At 54.6% G+C, this 23,362-nt stretch overlaps 1 protein-coding gene across 8 annotated transcripts in view; it reads right to left on the reverse strand.

Moving 5' to 3' along the window:
* Positions 1 to 23,362, reverse strand: part of DDX31 (DEAD-box helicase 31) — a 70,949-nt gene that overhangs the window by 31,925 nt on the left and 15,662 nt on the right. For 4 of the 8 annotated variants that reach the window (XR_007133327.1, XM_047768775.1, XM_047768779.1 and 1 more), the window contains 9 exons: positions 21,948 to 21,989; positions 21,118 to 21,182; positions 18,969 to 19,088; positions 18,735 to 18,841; positions 16,992 to 17,227; positions 16,083 to 16,259; positions 12,469 to 12,528; positions 2,614 to 2,664; positions 956 to 1,095 (listed from right to left, as the gene is read on the reverse strand). Coding sequence is in view for 7 of the 8 variants with exons in the window: in XM_047768775.1 (XP_047624731.1) it covers positions 956 to 1,095; positions 2,614 to 2,664; positions 12,469 to 12,528; positions 16,083 to 16,259; positions 16,992 to 17,227; positions 18,735 to 18,841; positions 18,969 to 19,088; positions 21,118 to 21,182; positions 21,948 to 21,989 (998 nt within the window). In the remaining variant the exon portion in view is untranslated. Of the gene's footprint in view, positions 1 to 955; positions 1,096 to 2,613; positions 2,665 to 12,468; positions 12,529 to 16,082; positions 16,260 to 16,991; positions 17,228 to 18,734; positions 18,842 to 18,968; positions 19,089 to 21,109; positions 21,183 to 21,947; positions 21,990 to 23,362 lie in introns of those variants that run through there. The other 4 variants (XM_047768782.1, XM_047768778.1, XM_047768776.1 and 1 more) reach the window with 4 other exon arrangements.

The raw sequence follows: 23,362 nt of genomic DNA on the forward strand, positions 1-23,362 counted from the left end.
GCTCTACATAAAACACAGGCTGGGCAAAGGAAAGCCCCCGAGACGAGGACCCAGCCCCGCCAGCCCGGCGCTGCACTTGTGTGGCCGACCGCCGCGCACAGCGCCAACTGCGCCCACACCCCGGGCGCCCACGTGGCTCCTCCTGTGCTTCCAGCAACAGTCCACACACCTCCAGGCTCCGTCTGAGCAGAAGAAATTCGGGGAAGAAGATTGGTGGGAAACCTGTGCACCTCTGGAAACCCATGTGCAGAGCCTGTTACTGCAGGCGCAGGAGGGTTCACGGAAAACAGGCGAAACAAAGGCACCTCTGCGGCCCAGGCGATGCCCGCCTGCTCTCGCCATCGGGCCGCGGCCAGGTCCCGCTGCTGCTCGCCACCTTTGCTCTGTCTCTCCTCAGTGAGGTCGGGGTGTGAGGGGGGCCCCCCGCCAAGTCCTGTGGAGTCCACGCCCGGGACTGGGGGCTTGATGTGGGGAGTGGGAGATGCTTCCGTCGGACGGCTCGGCCACAACTGTACACGCGCCCTAAGGACGTCTGGTCTTCCCGGGGAAGGGGCTGGTGTGATGCACCCAAAGGGCCAATTTTTTTTTTTTTTTGTCAAAGACACACTGACGTCACAGGCGCGCAATGTTAATTAACCAACGGTGAGAAACAAACACTGTCCACAAGAAAGGGCCTCCCCCGAAGGCTGGCCCGGAGGACGGGGCCCCGTCTCACAGGGAGGGGAGGCCGCCCAGAGCCTGCGGGCCAAACCCGGCGCCCGCGCCCTGGAGTGGAAAGCTGCCAGGTGCTGACGTGTGAGGGGTTCAGTCTTTGCCACTGGCTGCTCTGGGGCTCATTTAGGGATCACAAGGGTTAACGGCTCGTCGGCAGCTTACAAGGCCCATCCACTGCAAAAAGCGACAGAAAGTTAATTAGGGGAGATCAGCCGAAACTCCGTTCAGGTTTCTGACTCACTTGATTTTGTGAGAAGCCAACGAGTTGACATATTCTGCCTCCGAAGGAGCCAAAATGAGCAGGCTGCTCCCCTGGAAGCCAATCCGGGCAGTCCTCCCAATCCGGTGGATGTATTCAGCAGGTGAAGACGGAGCGGTGTACTAAAAAGGGCAACAAAAATGAAGGCATCCGTGGATCAAGGGAGTGCCATTAACTGGAAGTGCAATACCCTCACCTGCCTCCAGGTATCCCACGAATTAGACCCTGGTGCTATGGTTACCCTAACACAACCACAAGGAGACGTCACTCAACCCTGAAACTCCCGGCTTCATCGGAAGTAACAAGGCTCTGACACGCAAACGGGAACAGTGGCCAAGTTTCAGATAAACGAGACGTCTTCTCGTCCCAATATCTCCTTTTTAATTTTATTTCTCCACAGGTCTCTTCATTTTCCTATTTGCATCTTTTCACTGAGGTGACTGCAAGGCGAAAATGCAGGCAGGTGGGGGGGACTTTCGCAGGGCGGCCATGACCTTGGCCTATGTCCTCAGTTCGCAGGGCTGCGGGGGGACACGCTGGGCACAGAGGATGCTAGGCGGGGCACGGAGGACGCTCCCTCTGCTGCTGGGCCATCGGGGCCAGGTCCCCACTGCCTTGCTGCAGGCCACGCAGTCCCAATGGAGCGGAGCGGCGGGCAGCAGAGTGGCGGGTCCCCTTCAGGCGGGGGACAGGTTCCTGACTCTGACTCGGTGGAATGGACATTCTCTACGGCAATAACATCCTCATCGTTAAAACCAACCGGCCATATACTCATTCTTCCCTTCTTCCCCCCTGCTACATGAATCCAGGCTCGGAGGGCCACGATGGACATAACACATGGGAGGCCAGGCCCAGTCAACTAATCAGCATCCACAGCTATGGGAAGGCTCTCGATCGGTTTTATGCGACTGGCCTCCTGCACGTTAAGGCCATCCCTGCCTTCCCATTTCTAATTTGCTCCGTGGCCGGCAGGGAAGGAGGCACACGTCTCTAGTCCCAACGTCGTCATCTGCAGTGAGCAGAGCAGGTTTCTAGCCAGGGACAGGCATGCAACTCCACTAGAATGTGGATAAACCATGACTCACATAAACAGGGCACGTGTCCCCTGGCCCCCACGCAGAGGGCTTAAAAATACCATTCTGCAGACTAACGGAAAGAAAAAACAAAATGAAACCACTAGACGCTGCTGCTAACACCTGTACCCTCTGGCAAAGCGTCTATGGCGAGAGGTCTGTGTAAGATGCTGTCAGGGACTTAATTGCCCCCCGCAGGTCAATGTACATGGACACAAATCTCAGGACAGCTGAGCCATCTCCTTCCGGACACAATGAGACCTCCCAGGGGCCCAGGTAATTCCTGTTCTTTTCAGGTTGCTGAAGCTCTGCGTGTGACATGCATCTGTCTGGGGGTGGGGGTGGGGACCGGGGGGGGGGGGGTGCCCTCCTCCGCCGCTGTGCTGAGTGGGTGGGCAGGCTGGGTTAAGGAAGGATGTTGGAGAATTGTGCCCATCAGGCCGGCGGGTGCTGGTTACCAGGGCAACACCCAAGAGGGTAATCGCGATTATTTGACTTGGAGCCATCGCATCTACCCAGAATCACACCGTTCTGCCTCAAGCACACCCCTTAACAACTGAAACTTACCTGGACAATCCACGTGACTTGAGGGAGATCAAGGCCCCGAGCTGCAACATCCTTTGAAACAGAGAAGAACACGGTTTGGGATGAAATCTCTCAACCTTTCCTGGGTCCCCGGCCCATCCGACAGTCTAATGCAAGCTCCGAGGGCTCAGCCCCCACGCACCTACAACCCAGAGGTCCTCCTGTGGGGGAAATGCCGACTCGGGGGCAAGTTCTGCAGAACCTGCGGGGGGCAGTGGGTCACAACCCGCTTCACTGACAGGACACCATCGCCTGAGAACCCCAGTCAGTCATTAACCAGGGTGCCGGCAGGAATTCCGCCCGCTCCTGGTGTGTTTTACATTTTACCTGAGAAACCCCTTTATGGCAAACGTGTTCATGGGTTATGTCCCCAACCTATTCGTACCAGGAAGGCCTCCCCACGTGCTTTGAGGCTGCTTCTGGAAGGCCACCCTAAGGCATCGCGTGTGGAGGGCCCTGCCAAGCTCATACGCCAGCCGCAGGGAGGGTGGCGGGAAGCCTCGCCGCTTCTGGCGGGTCCGCCAGGAGCAGGCCCAAGACTCCGCCAGACAGACAGAAAGCAAAGAAGCAATGGAAATTTTTTTCTTTCTTTTCAGCTGGTCACCATCTCAAGAGCAAAGACTCTGCCTGCTGGTGTCTGGTCATTCTGGCAGAGACTAGAAAACAGGCACCTTCCAATCTCTGCGACGAACGTGCCCTCGGCCGTCCCCCCCAAGCCCGAGTCACCCCAAGACCGAGCACTCAGAGTCACCGTCCAAATAACGCCTCCCAGTGACTCTTACCGCCTTTGACAGCGGAAACCAAGGTTCAGAGAGATGAAGGAACTGCTCCAGGGACACACAGCTAAGAGGCAGAGGCGGCCCTCCAACCCAGGTCCGCTTACTTTCCCAAGACCATGTTCTATCATAACGTTCCACCATCAAAAAAGACGCTGCTGAACCTGAAATAACGCCAACCTCTACGGCAGGGGATTTGGAACCACCCAGCAAAATCACATATTTGCCTTCTGACCCAGAGCCATCTCCCTTCTAGAAACCCATCCCGATGATACACCAGCAAAAGTTTTAAATAATATCTCGCAAGGCTGTTCATTCGGGCACTATGTCTGGTACAAACCCCAATGTCTAGCAGGAGACAGGTGGACTAAGACATGGCAACACCTGCCCCATAGCAGAGATCTAAACAGCAAGGAAGGAAGGAAGCTTCCTGCATACTGACGGGGAGAACACCCGGGCTCTCCGTGAGTGTGAACAGTACGCTTCTGGGTAAGACATGAGGGAGACACAAATATATTTGCTTATATTTCAAAAAGAAATAATAGAGGGGTTCCCGTCGTGGTTCAGCAGTTAACGAATCCAACTAGTATCCAAGAGGATGCAGGTTTGATCCCTGGCCTCGCTCAGTGGGTTAAGGATCCAGCGTTGCCGTGAGCTGTGGTGTAGGTCGCAGATGCGGCTCGGACCCCATGTAGCTGTGGCGTAGGCCAGCAGCTGTAGCTCCAACTGGACCCCTAGCCTGGGAACCTCCACATGCCTCAGGTGTGGCCCTAAAAAGATAAAAAAAAAAAAAAAAAAAAAAGAAAGAAAGAAAGAAAGAAATAATGGAGGGAGAAACCCAGAAGCTTAAAAAAGAGTTAACTATATGGGAAGGACGAGAACGGGGGCAGGGGATAGGATAAATGCCGACTTCCTTTAAAGGATCTTTGTAATTCTGACCCTGGGACCACGTTTCAACCCAATTAAAAAATAACCAGCTGTTATGCAACAGGAAGACAGGGCGTCATCTACAACATCTTGCAGGAACAAAACAAAAGCCCAGATCTGGAGTCTAAACCATGTGTCCAGAGCTACCAGTTCGAGGAAACAGAGGCAGAGAGGAACGAGGTAAACGCCACCACGAGGGCGCAATTAGCCGAATCCGGCGGGTGGGACGTTCGTAAGGACAAGTGGCCTTTCTTCCACCGAAAAACGCGGGGAAGAAAGGAGGGCCACAAAAACAAAAGATACTGAGTAGACAGATGGGTAACTGGCTACACGGACAGACGGACTGGTAGATAAACGGAGGACCCATACCTAGACGGAACTTCACCAACGGTCAACCGCCGTTACCTCCAGGTAGAGGGATTTGGGGCGGTTTCTACTTTTCTCTTTACTTTTCCTTGTGTTGTTTGCTTTTTCCTTTAACAACAAATGCATATTATTCCCCACCTCCATTTTTACTTAGAAAAATTGAAACCTGTAGAAAAGCTGGAAGGATCGTACAATGGCATGTGTATATCCTGCATCTCAGGTGATGTATCTGCCTTTTTCCTCTCTGCACACACTCTGTTTCTGAACGATCTGAAGGTAAGTTGTGAAGATCATAACATTTCACTCCTCAATACGCCAGCACGTATCTCCTAAGTAAAAGGGCATCCTTCTACCTAATCACAGCATCGTCGCCTCACCTGAGAAAGTCACCCAGTCCGTATTCAAATTTCGCCAGTTGTACCAAAGATGGTTTTTCAGCTGCTCTTCTTTCATCTCCCAGGACTGAAGGATAACCACTGCATTCCACTTTTATGACAGCCCTCTAGAATTCCCTGACCTGCCCTTAATATTTACCTATCTTCTTCAAGATTATGGTTGATTTACAATGTTCTGTCAATTTCTGCTGTACAGCAAAGTGTCCCAGTCATACATCTATGGATGTGTATGTAACGTGCGTACACACACACACACACACACACACGCTTTTTCTCTCATTGTCCTCCATCATGTTCCATCGCAAGTGACTGGATACAGCTCCCCGTGCTACACAGCAGGATTAATCTGCCTTCTTGATGAATCCTGTTTTGACGAATCCAGGCATGTTGAGGAACAACCCAGACTCTGGATTCTTCTGTTTCCGCATGCTAAGGCCGTGCCGAGCATTCTGGCACAATGATGGCAGCAGGGTGGCTGTGCCTCCCGGCACACAGCTCCAAAGCCGGGCCGGGGCAGGCTGCCCCGCGCTGGGGATGCTCCGTTCAGTCACCGGAGCAGGTGGCACCCACCACCTCCTCTGCTGTGAAGGTACCGTTCTCCTCCGTGAAAAGGAGCAGACTGGGGAGTGAAGGGTTTTTGCCTGGTGGTTTCAGCATCTATGGATGCTGCTGGTCTGCAGCAGTGGCTACCCTGATGGCTCCAAAGGACGGCTTTCTGTCCTTCCTTCCACTGCATACCTGGCATCCTTCTGTAGAGAAGGGCTCACCCCCCCCCCAACTTTTCAGTATCACTAAGGATTTATAAACTTATAAACCTTAAAAAAAAAATAATCCTGTGCAAAATTCTGCAAGCAGCACATTAAAACCATGGCTCCCTTATCCTCCAGGGTCAGAGGCAGGACCCGGGGAGACCCTGTCCCACCACCATCGAACCCACCCGGAAGGACCCCCGTGGGCAGGTCAGGGCTCATGGGCCTGCACCCTGGTCACCACACCTGGGACCTGCAGGTCTCCTCTGAACAGCGGCTGGAGGCTGCATTTGTAAGTGGATGTTGCATGTTCTAGAAGAGTGCCAACCACCCAAGAAGCATTTCCAGACAGCCCCCGTGTACCCTGAAAGCGAAAGTGGCCGCGCCAGAGCCGATGCCTCAGAAGACAGCTGAGCGTGTTCTCCGAGGAAGCGGGAACCGCCTTCGCCACTAACCGCAGTCACCGCCTTCAGAGAAACTGACGGCTCTGAAGTCTGCTAAGCTCTTGTTAAGAAATGACTTATTTGATTTAGGTGCTCTGCAGTGGGAGAGGCGTGGAGACAACACACTGCCTGAGCTTCACCGCCAAGCTTTGTAAAAGACTCAAAGCTCGTGGTTTAGTAAATCCAACTAAGAAACACAGGTGAAACTCACGCAGCCTGCGATGCTCACGAGAGCCGGGCCGAGTCCTGCCACGCTGTGCCAGGCAGCAGCCAGCGGCCGCAGGGACAGCTCAACGCCCCTTCCCGCCCGGGCTGCGCGGCCCAGCCCAGGTCAGCAGGCAAGGCGCCCTTCCCGTCTCCCACAACTTCTGGTCTCGTCACCACAGTCGGCCACTGCTTGGACTGGACCCGGACACTTCCTTCCAGCCTTGCCGAGGCCGCCCTGAGGGAGGGACAGCAGTGACCCTCCTGGTGCAGGAACACAGAGAAGTGGGCTCCAGGGTCACTAGCAGGCATCTGATCCCACAAGTCAACTCTGCTCTTGGAGCCTCAGTTTACCCACCTGTGGAATGGCTATAATTTCCCTCTCCCCTGAGGTTGCTCTGAAGATCAAAGGAGACAGTGGGTGTAAAAGGCGTCTTGAGGGTTAGGAACCTGAGTGCCCCATTTCGCGATGAGGGGGGCATTGGGCGGAGGCAGGAGCAGGGAGAGGACAGCCTCTCTGCTCTCCACCCCTCGCCCGGGCAGAGGACCATGGGGAAGCGGGAGACGACGCCATCGTCCTGGATGCTGTCAGCTGGCAGCAGCGGGTCCACAGGCAACTGTGACCCGCACCAGACACAGCAAAGGCTTCGGGTCTCTGCCCCCCTCTCAGAACTCAGATCCCGCCCAACCTTATTCTTTTATCCTAATCAGGGTGAAAGAACCACTAAAGTCAGTTCTGAAAGACACTCAACGGTGAGGCCTTGAAGGCCGTGGGCCTGACAACTGGCGGCCTCTGCGAGACCACGGGTACAGATGGAAGGCAGCTCGCTCAGGTGCCAGCCTGTCAGTTGGATTAAAATGACTCATTTATTTACCCGAGAACCGCACAAAGTGCTTTTACTAACAGGGAGAGGGGGCCTGCGGCTCTCTAAGCAAGGGACGCAGCGAATTCGCCTCTGCCGCCTTCCCGGCCTGCCAAAAGTCATTACTGCCGTGTGTGGAAAGCCATCAGCGGGGTCCAGGCCCCCGTGGTCCGGGTGACAGATTGGGCTGCGTAATCAGAGGAGGAAGGAGAGATCGCAGAAGCTGTCAGAGGCGAGAGATCTTGGCTGGAGCCGCCACAAAGCTGGCAACATGAGTTAGCGTAACCGAGTAAACAGCCGAGCATCTCCGAAGCACCTTGCCACGAACGCAATGCAACGCGGTGGGAAGGCGAACCCCACCTGAAAGCACTCCCCAGAGAAGGCCACGGAGGTCGCCATGCCTTCGGGGGTGAAGTGACATTCTCGTGACGCTCAGAGCCTCATCCCTTTGTCTCCTGGCCTCCTGGCACCGTGGACGTTCCCCGGGAGGAGAGGAGATGCAGAACCACACAGGCATCACGCGCTTCCAGCCGCAGCAGCGACAACAAAGAAAAGGTGGGAGGCGGCCCAGGCGCTCCGGGTCCCTACGGAAGGGAGCCCGTGCCGGACAACCTCGGCGCTCCAGCTCGCAGCCGGCGGACTGGGTGGAGCCGGCGGACCGGGTGGAGCCGGAAGCACCGCTCCTTGCTGGGGACGAGGCTGTGGCACCAGTTCGCCCAGGGACAACCCGGGAGGCCACACCACCCAAGAACCAGAGGGAGCTCGGCAACACCACATTCCAGGCACTGGGCGGGATTTCTCTTTACCAACCCGTCAACTGAACAACGGTAGTAAAAGGAAACCCTCCGGCTTAGGTGAAGGCGGCAGGGTGTAGGGGAGGGAAGGACAGGGCGTCTGGGGTCAGCAGAGACCAAATACAGACGACGGATAGACAACGGGGTCCCTCCGACAGCACGGGACCTACAGCCAATGTCCTGGGAAAAACCATGGCGGAAAAGAAAAAGCTTTTTCACGCACCATCTCTGAAATAAAAACAACCCCAATGAAAAGCCTTTGGCTTCGGGCATGATCAGGAGGAAGTATTTCACAGCTAATCCATTATCCTGTATCTGACACTTCTGGCTTCTCAATTCCATCTGGGAAAGTGGGCTTTGAACTTTCAAACGACTCCTTTCTGCCGATACCTGCTCCCTCCGTAACCCGGCTTTGTCTTAGACCTAGTTTTCTCGAGGACGCAAAGTTACATTTCAAATACGGCGAGAATTCTCTTTCCCGGACTGGTCTCTCCTGGCCACTGCCTTTTGACCTCTGCCCAGACGCCAGGGCACCAAGGTCACACGTGTACGGAGAAAACCACGTACAGAAAGTCACGTATCGGGCCCCGAAAGACCATGTGCAATTAAAAAGGGCCTTCCTTCTAAGACGTTCATAATGAAGATAAAAGGAAACACGCAAACACACACACTACTTTCCTCAAGACAGACACGGGAGGAAAATGGGGTGGAGGAGGGGTTTTCTAGCGGCAAAGAAAACAGTTAACAGGGGGCTTTCCTGTGCTGACCCCACCATTCCCAGCCTCTCACCCGAGACAGTCAGTCGTTTGGCCTCGTTCAAAGGCCTGGGGATGAAAAATCAAAATGGCAAAAGACAGGGTAGAGGAGGGTACAGGCCATTCCCCGGCCTGACGGTTAAGGATCTGGCATTGTCACTGCTGTGGCACGGGTTCGATCCCTGGCCCGGAACTTCTGCAGGCTGCGGGCATGTCCAAAAACAAAAAAATAAGAAACAGAAAGGTACGGCACAAAGGGGGAAGTCCCCACGCAACAAGGAACCACAGTTCCTTTATCGGAAGAAGCCAGTCCTCCATCTGCCTTGTCCCGACGTGGCCCGTTGCTCATTAACACCAAGGAGGCTCCTGGAGGGCTTTCAGAGCCTGGCAAGCAACAGGCTGCTGCAGAGGACACAGTGACAACACCACCCCGACCCAGGCGCCATCGATGACAGCCAGAGTGTCTCAGACACCAGAGGCGCGGGGCTACAGCAAACAAACAGGGCAGGAGGAGGAGGAAGACTGAGCAGGCTTGGGTCCTGGCTGAGACGCGGAGGGACGTGAGCCGCCGCCCAGCTCTTTCCCAGTAACTTCTTCAAGCGGAATAAAGATGAGACTGGGGCCGGGGGGGACGGGCAGGGAGTGTGGGGTTAGTAGATGCAAACGCTTACATTTAGAACGTGGATAAGCAATGAGGGCCTGCTGCACGGCGCCTGCTGCACGGCGCCGGGAACCACACCCAAGCTCCGGAGATAAAACACGATGGGAGCGAGTGAGAGACAAAGAATGTGCCTGTGTGCACGACCGGGTCCTTCGCCGCCCGGCAGAAACTGGCACAACACTGCACATCAACTCTAATGGAACAAACGCCACGTGAGGCGGGCGGAGGCTGGCGCACTGGCCGTGACCGAGACCAGCCCACGAACACACACCAAGGGGTGTGGCGGAGTCAGACTCTGGCAAGTGAGCGCCTGCTTGTCCCGTGGCCCCGGGCACCGGCAGGGGGCAGTGGTGCCAAGGCAACAGCCCCCCCCCCCACATCACCTGCCTGCGAGGCACCCACCGGACAAAACGAGGGAAATCACGGCGTGCTTCTGACCCCGCTGAGAATCACGGTTCAGAAGAACGATCTTCGCTCCGGTAGGGCTACTAGCAAGACAGAAACAAAACAAAACGGGAAACTGAACTTCAAATACCTGGCGCTTCCTTAGAGCTTCAGGGCTCACCTGTGTCTACAAAACACGGGCGCATGTGCACACTAGGAGACGGGACAGTGTCCCACCAGGGACAAGGCCAGCTCCGCGAGCGTCCGAGAGAAAGCATTTTGTTTAGTCCTAACCCAGACTCCTGCACACGTGCCCGCGGCTTGAACACAGACCACCTGCAACACTCGCTCTCCAGCTAACACCATATACGTGAAAAAGTAAACTTCCCCCCAGTGAGCAAATTGTTGTTTTCAGGTCACAAACAACCCTCCATTGGAATGTTTGAGAGAATTCCACGGGGAAACTAAACGCCTTTTTAATTTTCTGTTGGAGCACAGTTGTTTACATTGTTGTGCTGGCTGCTGACACACAGCAAGGTGACTCGGGTACACGTGAGCACACGCGCCCTTTTTCACGCGCTCTTCCGCTGGGTTTTTTAGCGGATACAGACCACAGGTCCCTGTGCCGCACAGCAGGCCCTTGCTGTTTATTTGATGCACAGTGGCGCGTACCCGCGAATCCCAAACTCCTACCCTACCCCTCCCCGCCCCCCCCCCCTTTGGTAACAGGAATAAGTTTGTCTGTCTGTCGAGTCTGTTTCTGTTTTGTAAATAAGTACGTTTTTCCTTTCTCTTTCTGACTCACAAGGCTTAGTATGATAACCTCTAGGTTCATCCACGTTGCTGCGAATGGCATCGTCTCTTTGCCCTGGCTGAACAGTATCCGTATTCCCCAAAGAGCGAGTCTTTTAATCTCAGCCTCGGTGTTTAGAAAAAGACACGTATTGATGGTTTTTCCACATTAAGTTTCTTGAGCCCCCACTATCCACCCATTTAGCCCATGTGTACCGAGAGCAACTGCACACCTGCCCGGGGCTAGGCCCTGGGATGGGCTTGCAAGCAAAACACAGTCCCGTCTTCTGGTGGGAAGACAGCCCCTGGGCGCGGTGGGAGTGCCAAGGGGAAGAGGTAGGGCTTCTGCTTCCTGAGGAAATGAAACTGAAGCTGAGACCCGAGAAGGGGGTTAGTCTAACGGGGGTGGGGTGTCCATGCCCAGGGGATTCACGTACCCAGGTCAAGGCCAGGAAAAGCAAGACGACACATTCAAGGAGCTGAAAGAGTGGCCCGTCTGGCTGAAAGACAGGGAGCAAGAGGGAAAGAGGGGACAGGGACGGGTCAGGCGCCCAAGGGTCCTTGGACGCAGCAGCTTGACTCCCTCCTCATCAAGTCGATCCCTGGGCTCGTCCTCACTGTAGACCAGGCATGTACAGATGGCGTTAGAGCGAGCACAAGCTCCTGACTTGTGGACGGCTTCGTGGAGGGAAGGGCTGGGTGGTCCGACGCCGATCTCCGTGGGAGGCCAGCCTCCCATCGCAAACTGCTCTCCGATCTGAACGGCCAGGCGGCAGAACCACTGTTTGCCACAGGCACCTGAGACTCGGCAGGTGACCAGGCAGGCCGTCCAGTGCGTGTGCATGCAGATTCACACCCGAGACACAGCACGGTCACTCCCAAACTTTCCTCTTAACAGGAAGACAACCTAACGATGACACGCAGGGCCGGGGCTCCTTAAAGACTAACTCTCTTAACACACAAGGCCTGGACACACCTGCAGATACCTGAATGTCATTGTTTTGGCCCAACGCTCGTGCGCTAAATGTGCGGTGGGAGGTGAATTACTGTGTACACAGGGGTTTCTCAAATACCCAGTCTGGGGTTGACATCGTCCAAGACGGCACAGGGGAAGGCATTTTAATCGCGGAGCAAGCAGCACCTTGGAGCGGTGAGTCCCCAGCGAAGCGGGGAGGTTGAAGGTGCGAGTTTTCAATCTCCAAAGAGCACAAGAGACGTGCATTTGAAAGGTCAGCGCGGTGCCGGCGGAGGCAGCCTCCAGGGACCGCGGAGACGGAGGCGGGAGGCACCGGCCCTGGAGACCGCGGGACAACAGACAGCTCTAGACGACAGCACCCCATCTGTCCGGGCGCATCGATTTTCCTTTAAGAAAAGGGGAGCAGAGGCTGGTAGAGTGACTTGTTGTGGAAAGAGTTTCTCAGCTCTAATGACTCCCGATAGCTGTAATTTACAAGTTTGGGGTGGGGAGAAATCGCCAAGATTCACACGTTTTTCAGACCAACAGCTGCCACTATTAGTGAGCAAAATGCCAAGTCTTCTGCACGGTGGCAGCCGGCTAACTGTGGCAGTCGGGTGACAAACCAGGAGGGCAAAGAGACCGGCCTCGCTCAGCGGCCCCGGGACGCGCGTTCCCCGTGGGGTTGGCCGCAAGGCAACTCGGCAAGAGACAAAACAGTGCAGCCGCTGTTACGATGTTTAACCTTCCCGCGGAGCGCGAACCATACGTACCGTGCAAAGAAGGACGCCTGCTTTGGAACGTGAGAATTCTTGAAACACTGCTGTTCTTTCCTACGAAAACAAGGGCAAAGAGGGCCTTACAACTCTGAGATCAGTTCCAGCGAGGTGGGCTGCGATGCTCATAACGCTTCCCTTTTTCTACTTCAGTGACTGCTTTTAGGCACAGAGAGTTTCTGCCAAGAAAGAGGAAGACAGCGGATTCTTCACACCTTCCCACAAGACCCTGCACCCACGGTCTCCTGGCCTGTGGCAACATGGCAGAGCTTCGGGGCCGTAGGACAATGCGGGGAGGGGTGCAGGGAGGCGGCAGCCCCCACCCTCCAGAGCCCGCCGATGCCAAGGGCAGGGAGGGTCGAAGGCCACAAGCTACTGCGTGCAGGGATCCCGACTCCGACTTGGCTCAAACACGCTTTCTAGAGGTTGTCTGCAGGAAGAAGGAAACCAACCTTTCCTACAGAGCAAGTTTTTCAAAATCTGATTTCAAAAAATATCTTCAAATTATAAAAGCCATACATTTTAAATGTAGAAAAATGATACTTCGAGGCAAAGAAAAACATGAAGTCATCCTAGCACTCAAAACACATCAGCGCTGCTGGCCACACCCTGAGGCCTCCCGAGCTCCTTTCTGAGCAAAACATAAACAAGAGCATTGCTTTTAAAAACTGGCGTCATGGTTCTGACGCCACTGACATCCTCTCCTTATCATGACACGTTTGGCCACACCCAAGGCATGCCGAAGTTCCAGGGCCGGGATCAAACTTGAGCCACAGCGGTGACCCGAGCCGAAGCAGTGGCAACACTGGACCCTCAACCTGCTGCGACACCAGGGAACCCTAACACGCTCTTATTATATGTCAACAGAATGTGAGCATCTGTTCATGCCAGTAAATACATATCCCAAAACCACACTGTCTCCTGGGACCACGCGGTACTCAGCTGCATGGGTGTCCCCCGCACCCAGTGCCAGCTGCGGGCAAACTGGCCGTCTCCACCGTTACCAGCTCAGACGCTGTGAGACATCCTGTGCACAGGCTTAATGCACCCTTGGGGTGAATTCCTAAAGCGGCCTTGCTGGATCAAAAGGCCCTGAGTGTGAACTTGCAGAGGGCTCACCGGGGGTGTGTTTAAGTCACAGGGTTGCGAGCAGTTGAGACTGGGCTGTGTCCATCTGTCAGTGACCAAAGATTTGGAAAGAAGAAAAACATGAAGTCTCTCTTCCCGCTCTGGCACCGAGGTGTACCTCGTTCTGGTCTTTCTGCGCATATGTTGTGCCACGTGACTGGGCCCCCAGGGCACCTCACTGAGCAGAGGGGACAATGACAACCAGCATGGACCGAGTGCCACCAGGTACCAGGCACTGGCCTGTGCTTTGCGTCCCTGGCACGCCCTGTCCTCATGGCAGCCCCATTTCCAAGGAAGAAACTGACCCACAAAGAGGTTCAACAAAAGGCACCTGCACACGCGGCCCATAAAGGGCTGAACGACCCCAACCCAGGGAGCCAATGGCTGCCCTGCAGGGTCAAAATCAGGAAAGTTCCAAAATCTGTGGAAACATCTTAAAGACAATATAATGTCTTCAGGTCTGGGGTGAAAACTCCCAAACCCCTGGCCTTCATCACAGCTATCACGTGGCAGCTTCTCCAAACAGGAGCTTTTCTCTAACGCCCTCAGACTCCGGGAGGGGCAGGTCAGTCATCTGGGGGCCGTCCTGTGGAGCGGGTCAGGGTGACAGTCAGAAGGAGGTGACAGCTAGTCCCCTGGGACAAGACATGTCCCCGAGATTTAAGAACCAACACACTGATCCTTCCTGCTGCCGCCTCCCCACCACAGGGGGTGAAGCTGAAATGCTTGATCAACAAGACAGCACAAGTGAAATACCAGCAATTTTTTTTTTTTTTGGCTTTTGGTCTTTTCAGGGCTGCATCTGTGGCATATGGAGGTTCCCAGGCTAGGGGTCTAATAGGAGCTGTAGCTGCCGGCCTCTGCCAGAGCCACAGCAACGCCAGATCCGAGCTGCGTCTGCGACCTACACCACAGCTCACGGCAACACCGGATCCTTAACCCACTGAGCGAGGCCAGGGATCGAACCTGCCTCCTCATGGTTCCTGGTCGGATTGTTTCCGCTGCGCCACGACAGGACCTCCAGTAATTATTCAACTATGAAGAAAACCTACGTGTCCCCTGAACACAAGTAACAACCTGGACACCTGGCCTTTACCGCTCGCTCACTGTGCCAGGCTCTGGACCAAGCACTCGAACTGCGTGAGCCCAGTGAAATCATCACAGCGATTCCAGGATGTATGGACCATGGTTAGCTCCACTCAGAGATGTGGGCTGAGGCCCAGTGAGGTTAAAAGCTTTCCTGAGGTCACACAGCCGTTGTGAGGACCAGAGTTAGGGTCAGAACACGAGCAGTCTGCCCCCTCCCCACCCCAGCACTCGCCTGCAAACACCCTGCCCTACTGTTCTGTTCCAATGTGAGATGCGTAGCCTGAAAAACCCGGGCTGCAGAATCTTCTGCTCAAACCCCCAGATCCTTCTGAGTCCACACCGGCTCCTTCATATCCTCACACCCACCCTGCGGCTCTGGAGGAAACAGGCCCAGAGGATTAGCAAACTAGGTTTAAAAAACAAAAACAGAAACAAAACAGAACTGACATCACCTTATGAAACCAACAAACTCGACTGAACTGGGGATCCTTATAAAACTCACTAAGGCTGCAATGTGCAGGACAGTCTATATAATCTTGGGTCAAATTATGAAGCGGTGTCCTTGAGTGACCTTGAGCAAGTTCACTTTTCGGAGCCTCCGTTCCCTTAGCTACTAAAAGACAAAAAGCCAAACGAGGGGCTGGACGTGATGACCTTCAATGTCCTTTGTGCTCTAAAAATGTTCTGCTTTTTCTAAGGCGGTTCTAGTCGGATCTCACTCCGAATTCTGGCTTTCTTTCAAGCGCTGCCTGGCCACCTCTCCTCTAGGACAGGATGGCTCCAGTTCCAAGCCCTGCGGGTTCCTCCCCCCACAGCTGCAGCGAGCTCATCTCACCGGGCACCCGCCCGACTCCCGAAACGGACGGACGGTGGGGGAAGGCGAGTCACCGCAGCTACGCACGCAGAAAGGGGAAAGGTTCTCCTCTCCCGCCGGATCGCCGCGCTCTCCGGGGCTGAGGCCGAGCGGGGCCCGGCCCTCCGGCAGCCCAGCCCGTGCCCTCTCCCAACCCGAGTGTTCAGAGGGACAGCGCTGCATCTTGTTGACAATGACAGCAGTCGCGCTCAGCGGTACCATATGGGATCCACAATTTAGCTCCATTAATGCTCTTAATTTGAAGACATCAAGCCCTAATTACACACTGGGTACTAAAAAGGCAACGCCTTCCCTGGTGCCAGCTACTTAGTGGTACTCTGTTGCCTTAACAGCTGGCTGCGGTAGATGCAGGCCAAGCCGAGCCTGCGAGCTCTCTCAAGCGGAAGAGGCCAGCGCCGGGCGCAAACGCAGGCGGGACAGTGGACCCTCACCCCCGACGACACCGCAGTGGCGCCCGCCTCGCTTCCGGCGGGGCCCCCTCCAGCCACGTACCTCCCCAGCCCAGCGCAGCCCGGCTCACCTCCTGCTCCATGTCCCCGTGCAGCCGCAGGAACGTCAACGGCGGGGAGGCAGATGGCAGGCGCCCCGGGGCCAGGGCCCCCGAGCCGCCCAGCAGGGTCTGGAGGAAGAGGCTGTGGTGGAACTCCACCAGCTCGCAGCTCGAGAAAAAGACAATCACCTTCTGGTCGGGCTCGAACTGCGTCCAAACAAAGGGGGAGAAGCGCCACACGTTTTAAGACCCGGCGACACTGAAACGGATCCCTCTCTAAAGTAGGCCGGCAGGCTGGCCTCGACCTGGAAACGCAGGGGACAGATGGCTCGGAATGACTTTTACAAATCGCACGGATACTCCGTGCTACAAAGAACCCGAGAAAGGAAGGGGACAGAGCTGCAACCTCGATCGGGCCTCCCGCATCTGAGAAGAACAAACATGCCTCCAACGGAAGCCGTCCGTTCACTCTGTCCCCTTCGCTCGCCCGGCCTCGCCACACACATCCCTGCCCGGCGGGGACTCTGCGCCCCACGCCTTTCCACCGGCTACCGTCTCACGATCAGAGACAGTTCATCACATGAATCTAATAAAGACACAAATATGATGAGCCTTTTTTTTTTTTTTTTAAATACTATGACTCTTTGAGAAGCACGAGCCCAGGCCCCCCTGCTTGCCCCCCAGCTGCCCTGCAACCACCTGGGACGGTCCCAGGTGAGACGTTAGAGGCAGATTTTGAGTGGAACACAAGGGCCGTCACAGACCTGAGTCTTTGCCATGATCTGAGCGAGAAGCCCCGCTGGAACAGGGGCTGCCGAGCTCTGTGCGTACAAACGCTGGGAGGCTGGAGCCGCATGTGTCGGCTCACTGCCCCCAAGGCCTGACGTCAAAGAACCGTGGTACCTCCCGGGGTCAGGCCGGGCCCTGACCCACACCCACCTTGCACTTCTGCAGGATGAAGGCCGCCAGGGAGACGAGCCTCAGCTTGCTGGGGACCAGCACCACGTGCTGCTCGAGACCCACGGGTATGGCGAAGCCGTCCGGCTCGCTGCTAGCTGCAGGTGGAGAAGCTCCAAGAGTGGCTCTGCTCTTTGGGTGCATCTGGTCCTGGCTCCCCTCCAGGACAGAAATACGGACGGGCTCGTGTAAACTGATATCTGCCAGCCGCGTCACACCTTGGAGAAAAAGCCACAAAAACAAAAGAGCTGGTGGGCACCTGTGTGGAACTGGTCACATCGGCACACCCCCCCATCACACAGCCAGGCTTCTTAAGGAACCCTCGATGGCTGTCCCCAAACGCCAGCGCTCATCTGCCCCCTGGCAGTGGGGGGCGGGGGGCAGAGCCACTGAGTCCTTCTCAGGCCTCACAACCCACATGCACCACCCGTGTTTCTAACCTCTGACCTGTGGAAGGCACGGAACAGAGGTCTGCACCCCCTACCCCCCGCAAGGGCTCTACGGTCAAGGATGTCAGGAAAACCCTAACAAAAGCGCTTCCTGAGAGGCCTTCACAGCGTTTCCCAGGTCTACAGCCCTTCTCAGGGCCTTTACTGTGTGAGCAGACACACAAATCTCCAAGAGGAGGACGTAGTGTGGGGCGTTTCCCCAACTTTTTGAGCCCTGAATCCCTTTTTCATGGCTTCTCTCTGGAATTACTGTTAGAATATTCTGGAAACTGCTGGCATCCGGCGTGCTCCTGCACCAGCCAGTATACCAGTGGAGTCAAGAGACACAAGGACACGCAAGCTGCCCTACTGTTCTGACAGAGACTCCTGTGCCGGGATCCTGGTGGAGCCTCAGGGACCCCCCAGGCCTGCGTGTCCCGCCAACAAAGGAGAGCTATGAAACTCCATCTCAATGAGGGTGGAAGGCAGAGGTAAGCTTAAGGAATTTTTTTTTTTTTTTGGTCTTTTGAGGGCCACACCTGCAGCATACAGAGGTTCCCAGGCTAGGGGGTCAAATCGGAGCTGCAGCCACCGGCCTACACCACAGCCACAGCAACACCAGATCCGAGCCATGTCTGTGACCTACACCACAGCTCATGGCAACATCAGATCCTTAACCCACTGAGCAAGGCCAGGGACTGAACATGCGTCCTCACAGATACCAGTCAGGTTTGTTTCCGCTGCGCCACGACAGGAGCGCCAAGACTGTGTTTTTCAGGTTCGGTACCTCTTTAGGAGAAAGGCAGGGTGATGACACGACACAATGCCCTGGGACTGAGCTCATCTTCAGGGCCAGAGCCCCGCTCAGTGGGGGGCAACGGCCACCCCCCCACCCCCCCGGAGACCAGCAGGTGGGCGCCAGGCACCCTCCTCCCTGATGAGGGCACCCGCAGCCTCCCGTGACTGTGACGGCTCTGGGTCTGAGACCCAGCCCTCCCCCTCCCCGCTCCGGGGACCAGAGAGTCAGGACCGGGAGAGGGAGGCCAGGGTGCAGGACACGTGGTCTGAAGGGCAGTCCTCCAGGGAGGCCGCCCCCCGCCCCCGCACCGCCAGCTGAGAAGCGCCACTGGCCAACAGCGCACGTCACCCTGGGGTCCGTCCTCTTCTGGAGGAAAAGCACCTTGGAGTCCCCTGGCGGCAGCTGAGGATCCGGCGCTGTCACTACTGTGGCCTAGGTCTGATCCCCGGCCAGGGAACTAAACGAAAAAAGAACAAAAAGCCCTTCTTCTCAACCCACCCTCCGTAAGCGTGGCCGACAGCAGGACGTTCTGCCGCTCCGGGCGCTCGGCATTGACAGCGTTGAGGATCAGCGCGATGTCCTTTTCAAACCCCAAATCCAAGATTCTGCGGATTCAAGGAAGGAACATTAATGTACGAGAATCAGTGGACCTCTTGGGGCTACGGGAGTCTCGCTGCGGACGGCACGCGGGGCCCTTGCCTCCCGGCTCTCCCGCGGCCCGGTGAGGCCCACCTGTCTGCCTCGTCCAAAATCAGCCACCGGATCCGACAAAAATGCATGTTCTTTGTGGACTTTATATGATCCACGAGGCGTCCAGGAGTTGAGATCAGGATATTTATTCCTTTCCGGAGTCTGTTTAAAATCATGTATCATAAAAGAAAGTAAATCGGAGGGAGCCAGAGCAACAGAAAACACAGGCAGGAGGCTAAGGAGACGAGTCACGCACGGCGCCCTCGACCTGCCACAGCCCGAAAGCCCGACAAACACGACGTGTTCACAAGTGGACATGAAGCTGTTTCTCTGAAGTTTCTCCTTCCTACAGCATAGAACCGTAAAAACCGAAACCCTATTAAAATAGCAAAACCTTACCTATATGACCCAATGCCCTTTACGTGCTGCTTTCTAGAATGTTCCAGATAGAGGATCGCCTCGTCTGTTCCTGAGGCATCTGGGCCAGGGGGCCTCTTACCCAGAAGAGTTTCCCACGCCAAGGTGCTGCGATGGCTACAGTGTTTTTCCTTCTACTGAGTCCTTGTAACTTCCATACAATGCGCCTAGCCTTGCCCCATAGACTAGGGAGAGTAACTCTAACTTCTCACTCACAAACATCCTGCATCTCATTAGTCAATAATAACAAAAGCTTACAATTTTTTTTTGTTTTTTGTCTTTTCTAGGGCCGCACCTGCCACACATGGAGGTTCCCAGGCTAGGGGTCAACTCGGAGCTGTAGCCACCGGCCTGCACCACAGTCACAGCAACGCTGGATCTGAACCGCGTCTGTGACCTACACCACAGCTCATAACAACACCGGATCCTTAACGCACTGAACGAGGCCAGGGATTGAACCCTCGATCTCATGGTTCCTAGTTGGATTTGTTAACCACTGGGCCACGACGGGAACTCTGTTTTTTTTGTTGTTGTTGTTGAGGGTTTTTTTTTGGTTTTTTTGTTTTTTTACAATTTTTAGCTATATATTTAACATTTTTTCCAGCTCCCCCTGCAATTAAGTGGGCATCTGCCTACTTAATGGATAAGAGGAATGTGCAAATCCCACAAGTATCTTTAAAAGGAGGAAGTAGGATTACATTTGGTCCTACTGGCAGGAAGCTAGAAATAATGGCTGGAGCGCCAACAACTATCTAACACTATGAGGAAAGCTTGAAAATGGGAGCCTGGGAGTTCCCCTCGTAGCTCAGCAGGTTAAGAACCCGACTAGTATCCATGAGCATCCAGGTTTGATCCCTGGCCTTGCTCGTCGCCGCGAGCTGTGGTGTAGGTCAAAGCTGCGGCTCAGATCCAGCGTTGCTGTGGCTGCGGTGTAGGCCGGTGGCTACAGCTCCAATTCGGCCCCTAGCCTGGGAACCTTCATATGCTGCAGGTGCAGCCCTAAAAAGCCAAAAAAAGAAAAAGAGCAGGAGCGGGCTTTGTGGGTCCTGGCGCTGACTCGCCTCCACGCCGGCGGTCCCGACGGGCTACCGGCGGCGGCTCCAATGTGGAAGGAAGAGAGAACGACCCCACTGCCTGCGCCACTGCTGTTGTTATTTACGGCTGAACCGAATCCTAACCAGTACCCAGAGGTTTGAAGCTTAATCTCTGCTCTCAGTCACAGACGACACACGTAGTTGGGTAGAACTACTGAGCATTAAGTTACAGTAAAATGAAAATGTTTAAAAAGAATGCAGACCGTTTGGGATTTACTTCTTGCAATCATGTTCTCCTGACACCCATTACCAATTCTAACAGAATTAGGAATGCATGTACTTGGGTGTAAAAAACATTACGTAGGTTTGTAATCTCGTTTTTGTAAAAATCAAACAACAAAACCGCAACTCCCAAGGTCCACAAAAGGGAATCACGAGGGAGGCGTCCAAAGCAAAGGGGACCGCCGGTGTCGGGGGGGGGGGGGGGGGGTGCTGGGAGTTAAGGAGCTAATCAGCGCCGACCACGTTAAACGGAGCCCCGGTAGGGTCGTCCATGTTTCTTTTTATAAAATAGCACCGCCTAAAGGGGCCCGCTCCCCAGGACTCCGCCCCACACCCTGGCACTAAGAAGCCCCATCTGCAACGAGGCTCCTCCGGGCCGAGAAGGGCCACAGACCCTGCTGAGAGGAAGCGGGACAGACAGAGTCAAAAGAGAATCAGCGAGAAACCAACCTCCCTACCTGGCCTTCTCTGATTTTCTCTTCTCTCCTCCCATTAACACTCCAGGCACGATCCAGGTAAATGGCTGCGGGAAGACATCAGACCAAAATCAACCCAAAGCCCGTTCACTGAGCACCGACTGACTCAAGATTCCTGTTCCTTATGGAAGTGGGAAGTCAGGGAAGGGAGGCCCGGGCTGCTCACGGCAGGAGGTGTTACTATGCAGACATGATCTCCGTGCCCGCGGTTCTATCAGCAGTACATTAAATTATAGCCCCGCAGCTGGCTCCCACACTGCGCGGGAGAGAGGCGAGCTTTTAAAATGATTCAAGGAGCTGCTCCACCTCTCCCCGTAGAGCCTGAATTGAAAACACATTTCACTGAGTCTACCGCCTCTTTTTTTTTCTTTTTGGTTAAGATCAAACCCAAGTACAATGCTTCCTTACTCCCATCTGCGATGAAAGAAAGGGTAGATCCATTCTCAATCTAATGTGGTGAACTGGCAGGCTGTGGCTGGAAAGCGCACTCTCTCCTCTCTGCTTTCTTAAACAAACCCTATCTGCAGCTTGCTTGTTAGGCTGCTTTCTGCCGGTCACCTTATACCTGGGAATCTCTGTAGGGGGCTCGCGAGTGACCACGATGAACAGATTACAGGCAACTTAGGAACCTAGCTATGCTAGAAACGGGTCAGGAGTCAGGCTTCGATCAGTCAAAACCTACAAACTGTGCCTGGGAAGGGCAGAGACATTCAGGGAACAGAGGGGACCTGCCGTCGTTCCTGCCTCTTTGAAAGTCAAGACTGTGGTTGATTTCCTTCCTCAAAAAGTCAAATCTGAACTCACGGCCTTACCTTAAGCAGTTTCTGGACAGTATCAAAGCTTTGGAGAGCGAGCTGTAAATATCAGAAAGTTACAGATAATCAACAAGGTCCCTTCTTTCCTTTTAACACACGTCTATTTTTCAATAGAGGCAGTGTGAAATGATAAAGAGTCAGCCTTAGGCCTCACGTTAGGGTTTAAAAAAAAAACAAAAAACCAAAAACACCCTATATGCAGAATCCACTTGGGAACTGTGCCTTGTTCTCAGACTCTGAACCCGTCAGTCTGGAGAGCACGGGTACAGACGCCACATCCATCTTCTGGACGCGCACAAACACAGTGTGCTGTGCTCCCTCTGCTGGCTCAACCCCCAGAGCACCACGCAGAGGACAGTGCAGGCGCACAGAGATGGAAGAACGCGAAGCAGAGTCAACCTGAATCTGGCTCCCTCTGCAAAGAAGGAAGACACGCTACGTGCAAAGAGAGAAACCACACGGTGATGCAACAGGCTGGCCTCGGGAAGGAACCTGCTTAAAAGGTGACGGGACTCTACATCCCACAGCTAGAGCCACGCCGGGCAGGGCAGGGACGAAAGGCAGAGATAGTCATTTCCTAAGCTTAGTAAAGCGGAAAAGGAAAAGACAAAAACAAACAAACAAACAAAACCCCCACAACCAACAAGCCCAGCGGAAACCCGAGAGAGTGAAAATTAAGGGAGGTTAGAACCACTAACGACCATCCAAAAAAGGCCCTTTACCCACCACGGCTCTCTGTACATTTTCCGCACGTTTAGCACACATGAAGCCTCCCCGGGAAGCAGCGACTTTGCTGCTGTAAGAGTTTAACTAGCCGCGTGCCGGCTCCTTCGCTGGGTTGGGCTGAGACCGGGCGCTGCAGGCCCTGCGAGAAGCTGAGCCGCGCCTTTCTCCCCAGGATCAGCCCGCAAGGAAGGGATTGGCATCCGACAGACAGAACCCATGCCCTCAGCCGAAACTGCCTCTGAAGGCAGACAAGACAAATCCGACGGAAGAGATTTCCACCAGGAAAGAAGAAAACTATCAAAAAGCTTAACTTTCAGAAACAAGGAACAATTTTGGTACAGCCAAAAAAAAAAAAAAAATCTAAGTTCATTTTGAGGGTCAACTGCTTTTCTTTTTTAATTAGGTTGTAAAATAAAAAAAACAAAGTATCAAAAGGTGATTATTTTAACTCCTTTTAAGAGAACAGAAATTTATAGTGCCCTTAGTTTTTAGATAACAGAGAAATAACTTTCCCAAACTTGACTTCTGGTTTTCAAAGAGGACCTGGATGTTTCCTCTCGTCGGGAACCAGAAGGATGGTTCCTGGGCAGAGGAAAGGGAGTCGTGATTTGGGCGGGAGGGAGGAAATGGTAAAACCTTTCTTAAATTCAACGATACCACCGCCGGCTCCTGCTCAGCACTCCTCC

Source organism: Phacochoerus africanus, chromosome 2 (genome assembly GCF_016906955.1).
Source record: "Phacochoerus africanus isolate WHEZ1 chromosome 2, ROS_Pafr_v1, whole genome shotgun sequence".
NCBI classification, from domain to species: domain Eukaryota; kingdom Metazoa; phylum Chordata; class Mammalia; order Artiodactyla; family Suidae; genus Phacochoerus; species Phacochoerus africanus.